At 38.6% G+C, this 6,315-nt stretch overlaps 1 protein-coding gene across 1 annotated transcript in view; it reads left to right on the top strand.

The window, feature by feature from the left end:
* Positions 1-1,857: 1,857 nt before the first annotated feature.
* PALMD (palmdelphin) overlaps positions 1,858-6,315 on the top strand; it is a 25,670-nt gene continuing 21,212 nt past the window's right edge. The window contains exon 1 of the mRNA XM_010138333.1: positions 1,858-2,140. Within this exon, the coding sequence (XP_010136635.1) occupies positions 2,096-2,140 (45 nt within the window). The 5' untranslated portion in view covers positions 1,858-2,095. The remainder of the gene's footprint in view (positions 2,141-6,315) is intronic.

Genomic DNA, 6,315 nt, shown 5'->3' with positions numbered 1-6,315 from the left:
AGGGAAAGACACGTTAAATAATGTGGTGGTCTGTAAATATATAACACCCACAAGTAAGGGTTTATAAAGCATTTAAATACTTTTGGAGCATAATATGAGGAAAGTATTTAGGTCATAAAAATTCAAAGCAATGCAATCCCATTAATTCTGATTTGAGCTTGAAATACTGATCTCATTGCTCTACTCATTGAAAATGGAATCCCATTTATATCAGACTACAGATTTTGGCCCAAAACAGACTTCCTTATTCTGATACAATTATTTGCTGCTTTAAATATTTTTGAACATTTTGAAGTCTACATGCATACCTAAATTTTAAGATGAACTTTACCGAAGACAAAGATGAAATAAGTTTGGGTTTTTTTTCAAAATATAGTAAGGCAGGCTACACTAAGTTATGAAAGATTCAACAGAAAGATTCTCCTTCTGTTGGCTTCTGCAGCAAGAACCTATTTAATTCAGTGGGATGAATCTCCAAATCCATACACTGAATGCATTTAAATTCCCACATAATCTGTCTCTTGATATACCTCTGTATACTTGTCTTTGAACTTCATGTTTGCTTTTATGTGGCAATTTTTTAAAATTTCTGGTGCTGACCAAATGAAGCGTATATTAAATTTTTTGTTTTAATCTTCACTGGAGAATAAAACATGGGGTCTTTGCAAGTTTGAACAAAACCTCAGGGAGGATCATAGCATAAACAAATCATTAATGCATCCTTAATCCCAGTGAGGAGGCTGATAGTCTGCTTGTGTATGTGGATGAGTGATGACGTCCTAGAAAGGTGGAAATTGAAATGAAATATTGATTCACATTGAATTATGAGGTCGTAACTTCAACATCAGGTGTTCACTTCTGTAACACAGAATTCGCCAGTAATAAGCTTGATTTGCCACCAAGATTCAGGTTACTGTGCTGACATGTAAAGTGAAACCCCTTATCAAATCCTGCTGAGTTTAGTCATCTGAAGGAATTAGCAAACATGCTGACTGACTCTCCTGTTCCTGCCCTTACAAAGACTTAAGTTACGTGGCACGAAGGGTAGCAAAAGAATTCCAGATTCATGCTGTTAGAACTCAGCTTTATGTTGCTTAGAATTTTTTCCACAGTTGGATTTTAGTAGAGGCAGTTCCACTTGTTTTGCAAGTTTCCTAGATTGATTCTGGAAGGCTGACTCCCACTCATGTAACTGGAAAGGTCAAAATGTGTGTCCTCCCTTAAGGAGCATAATGCTGTTTTCAGCAGAAGTCCACAGCAGAAAACCCTTCAAGTCAGCGGAATAGAAATCCGGCATGAGGGCCACTGGTGTTCAGACTCATCCCGGTAACACTGAAATGATGATCCTGAAATCCTTACTTACACAAAGCTTCCCCTGAGTCCCAGATAGCTGACCAGTAATTGCACAGATTAACGCTTGCATTCAGTGGCAGACCTGATTGCTTAAAGTTTATTTTACCTTCGGTTAACAGTTCTAAAACATTATTGCAGCTATGAATAGAGCTTCTCTAAAAATTTCATCTAGGAAACTAAATTAAAACTGCCATCTCAAAAAACCCTCATGCCACCTACAGTACTAACATCACAACAGGTTAAAACACCTAGGTGAAATAAGTTTCATAAGAAATAGGAACACTCACTAAGTTTAAAATACCTGCTCATCAGCAGAAGCATACACAAAGGGGAGAAAGAGAATTAGGAACATAAATAAAAGTTTGCTTCTATCATGGTCAAGGAAGATTCCAGTTTGGGCATTTAACAGTTAAAGAAGCAGTGGCACGCTAACTGAGCATGTTAAAACAAAGAGTTGGCAGCTTCTGAAGGAAAAGGGCTTGTGCTCCACTGTTGCAACTTGTCAGTCAATTCATGCCAGCACTCTCCACGTCTGCCTCTTCCACACACCCTCATTACATGTGTCTGGACTGATCTGCTCATCTGTTCAGGGACTCTCCTGACAAGTCAAAAATTCTGCCTTCTCTCCGCTCTGGAATTGGATCAAATCACCTCAGCTTTTTTCGTAACCTCACCAGAAGGCTTTTTTGCTTATGGTCTCATTCTGTTTTCCTTCATTACGTCTCTGTTTCTGATTTCTAGAATGGAGGAAGCTGAACTGCTGAAAGAAAGATTCCAGGCCATAACAGTAAGTGCTTATAGCTATAACTTGCTATATATATATTAAAAAAATGCTTAGTATTGTGTTAATGAGCTACTGTGTGTTTTATGAATAATTATTTATCCCAGGACGGAAAAAGAAAGAGGCTTATGTCTGCTTGAAATTGTTACTTTTAACTCTGATTCATAAGCTATCGTTTTAAGACAGCAAAGGTGCCAGTACTAACTTTATTACTGGTTGCATTGCACTTTCAAATTAAATTCAAAGCAGTGAAAGTATGTGTGCAAATCACTACTGGACAGTCTAAAATACATACTACTATCATTGCAACTGACTGCCTGAAGGACAGCAGGTCAAAAGGCAGCTAGAGAATTCCAGAACAAATCAATTTTCCCTGAGAAATGAAAGATATTTCATTTTGCATTGTGGAATTAAATACAAGTTCTGAATTATTGATGATCTATCACAAATATTGCTGTCTGAAAAGTAAAAAAGGATGAGCTTGGATTAAGCAAATTCCTGCTTGTCTTTTCAGAGGGGCAAAAAAAAAAGACTTGGCAAAATTTATGCTGAAGACATTAGAAAACATTCTCAGTTTCTCTTCTAAAGGGAAATCTGATTCATTCAAAAGATTTACTGTGTCTTAAAGGAAATACTGAGGTACTTTTTAAAGGAATATAACCTGATACATTGAAAAATAGCTGAATCCACATTCTCCTCTGATTTGGTCTCTACTGAAACTTACTCAGTTGCAAAAGGTGCTCAAACCGGGACACACAGGCAATCTTTAAAAACAAATAATGGGAACAAAAGTATTTTTCGCATGATAAATTAGTTGTGAAACAAGCACTAGTGGCTGAATAAATGGTGGGCAGAGTTTAAGAATACCTTCTTGGAACCAAAATTAATGAGAAAGCATAACTAGAAACCTACAGGAGTTGAATAGGTTGGGTTTTAATTATGACATAATAAAAGCCCATTTATCATAGTTACTTGAGACCTGACTGCAGCTCACAAGGTAATCTGAAATGTTTTAGAGGGTTTAGAGTTTGTTTGTTTAATTGTAATAGTGTTTGAACCAGACTCATAACCTGGACTTTGCCTCTAGTGTGTGGGCTCAAAAGATAAGAAAAGTTTTGATGGGCCAGAGAAGTCCAGGTTTTGCAATGCGTTGTACCTCCTGGTACCTAGCAGGAGGAATGGGGCAGCACACCGACCTGAAGAGGACTCCTGTGAATGTTATCAGGATGGCATCCTCCAGCTGCATCTCTGCCTCCAGGCAAATACTGGAGAAGTATTTTTTTTAAAGAAATTGTGACAGCTTCCAGTGTCCTGCATTACTGAAATAGGAAATCACATTTGGGTTCTGGCCATTACTCCAATTATTACACTTGCTGTGTGTAAAGGAACTATTTGCTCTCTACTTTCAGCAACTGAGAGCACTTGAACACTCAATGTATTCATTATAAAGCGCTGCAGAAATGCAGGAACCTAAAAAATATGAAGTTATCATCAAGAATCTGCAGTATGAGTTGTCTAAGAAAACAACATGTTACAAATACAACTGCAAGTTACTCAGTGGCTCAGGGAAGGTTTGTCCCAAGCAACACACCTGGGAATTTCAAGTGCTACCTACAAGGTGTATGAGGTAAAAGATCTAACTGAGGAGAGCAAGGAGCACTCAGAGCAGTAAACAACTGCACTTGCACCAAAACCTGATTGGTTTCTGTTGTTAAATGCCTGGCTCCTCTACAGCACCTGGCTCTCACAGAGCCACTAGGGGGTTCCAAATTATTTTTCATCTCTTCTCTATGTAACGAAACAGAAAACTCTACTATTATTATTCTAAGATTTTGATGCTCCCATAGCTTTGAAAAGGATCTGTTTTTCTCCGTTATGTAGCTTCTACCTGCTACTAGTACATATATAGAACAAGTAAAAAAAAATCATATGCATCCACTTTGTTAGAGACTCTTGTATCTTAAAATACAAAAGCTTCAGCGTTTGCTGCAGCAAACATTGAGACGAACCTTAAGCTTAATCCCTTCTCATTAAATCCTCCATCCTACAGAAAAACAAAAATGACCGAAGATTTGAATTGCAATTAAAGATTTGAATTATGACATTTCTGCAGTCTCATGCCATCAGACTAAAGTGTTCATAGATCCAGAAAAGACCCCTCAATAACCAACCATTACCTCTGGAAAATTATATGAAAACAAAAACACATCAGCTGCTCCACTGTCTTTGACAGCACACGACATCTGCCATGGGGCCAAGCAGACCCACATTGGCACTGCTGTGGAACACTGACACAAACTAATCGACTTGGCTATAAGACACTAGCAAGACACTGCTCTGCAGATGTTTCCCCTCCTTTCAGACAGATCCAGTTTAGAACACAACTCCTTTCTATGCTCAGAAGTCAGGAAAGATTCCTACATGTTTCAGTAGGAGTGAAAATTAGGACCAAGGCTCAAGTCTCGCGTTGACTGATGCGTAACAGAGAGGAAGGGATGATGGTGCCCTTTCATAAAGAGCAAAACTTGCCCACATGGACAAAGGCACAGTAAGAGAGGACTAGAGGACTTCTGCCAGCAAGCTGATTATCTACAGGGGCAGAGTACGAAGTCTAGCAGAAGTATGGATCCCTTAGCTATCTAGGAGTAAATGTTTGTTCCATTAGATGTACAGTCAAACCTCTGCACAGCAGACACAATTTGCAGACAAAGCATAGCAGAATACACTGTAAGAAGTCTCCTAACAGGTTTTAAAAATTATTCTGGCAACACAAGGTTCAAAGAGGTTCCTCATACATCATCCTTGAATTTAGCTTCTGGCATCAGACCTTCAGCTTTCTTTGACTAGATATGTAAAAGGCAATCTACTCCAACCTATTTAATCTGGATAATTGTATAATGGATGTTTATTACCAACCAGTGAAATTAAAACATGCTAGAACACCAAAGGATACCAGTAGAAAACTTTAAGAGAAAAAAATATTGGATGCAAAAGAAATACAGACCTTTAACAAAAGAGGCAAAGTGTCAATATTGAATAGATTCCTTATTACACAGTAACATAGCATAATTTAAAATGCAGTTATTTGTGCCTTCACACTGATTTTTCTTCTGCAAAGTACTTGTGTCCCACTTCTCATTTCAGACTGCCCAAACTCTTAGTAGACATCTCCACTGGTACAAAAGAAATACTTCATTTGACTTAGAATACTTTTTAATAGCATAAACCAAGTAGAAGTTCATTCTCTGGCTAAGAATCTTACCCAGAACTTCAATAAAGAGAAAGAGCAGTTTCCTTCAGAATTGTAACAATCTATAAGACAAGCTTTTGTCACTCTGCTCATCTAATGACAGTTTGTTTAATGGCCATTTATACAATGATATCAGGAATATTTCCTAATAAAGGAAAGATGTGAAGGTGAAAGACCAGATGCCTCCAAAATCAGGAGTGGCTGAGTAAAATTCAGCATAGCAGCTCTTGGCTAAAATTTCTAAAAAACGACATTGCAGGAAAAACAAAAAAACCCACCACACACATGTTGTAGTGATCCTAAATCAGTATCTTTGTTACCTGTATTAAAGAATATTGGCAAAACGCAAAACCACTACAGAAATGAAGGTAGCATGTATCTTGATGCAAGATCCCTACCTGCTCTGTTTGGTGTATTAAACAGGCAGACTAACACCATCAAGGAAAAACTGTAAAGTCCAGGTAGTGTTTATGGGTGACTTCTGCACTTCACAGATCGCAAGAGAGATGACCGATACCCATTCACCCGCTCGAAGCAGCACACCATCTGTTGCACTTGGCCAGCCTGCGGTTCTGCCCTCAGTCCCCACAAAGCTAGGTGGTTTCTTCTAGGTGTCCTTCAGTAAAGTGTCCCTCCAGCCTGTGGTCTCACTGCTAATTTCTGATTTCCAGTAGCAGTGAAGTGACTCAGCCAAGCACACTATGGCTCTTCCTGTTTCCAAATCCCACATCCTGGGGAAGCAGTGGAGACCTGCCAAGCTTTATGCCCAGCACTTCCTTACTGACTTTCTACACTCCTTACACACAGCTGGTTCTTCAGGTGGGCTGAAAGGGCAAGTCTCTCGCTATGTTTGAGATGAACTTACCTCCTTTCTAAGCCATACTTGTCTGAAAACAGACTGTTAAAACAATAATCTGTTCTAACTCAAAGG

This window comes from Buceros rhinoceros, unplaced genomic scaffold, assembly GCF_000710305.1.
Source record: "Buceros rhinoceros silvestris isolate BGI_N320 unplaced genomic scaffold, ASM71030v1 scaffold3256, whole genome shotgun sequence".
Lineage (NCBI taxonomy): Eukaryota > Metazoa > Chordata > Aves > Bucerotiformes > Bucerotidae > Buceros > Buceros rhinoceros.
This window is presented reverse-complemented; position numbering and strand designations above follow the sequence as displayed.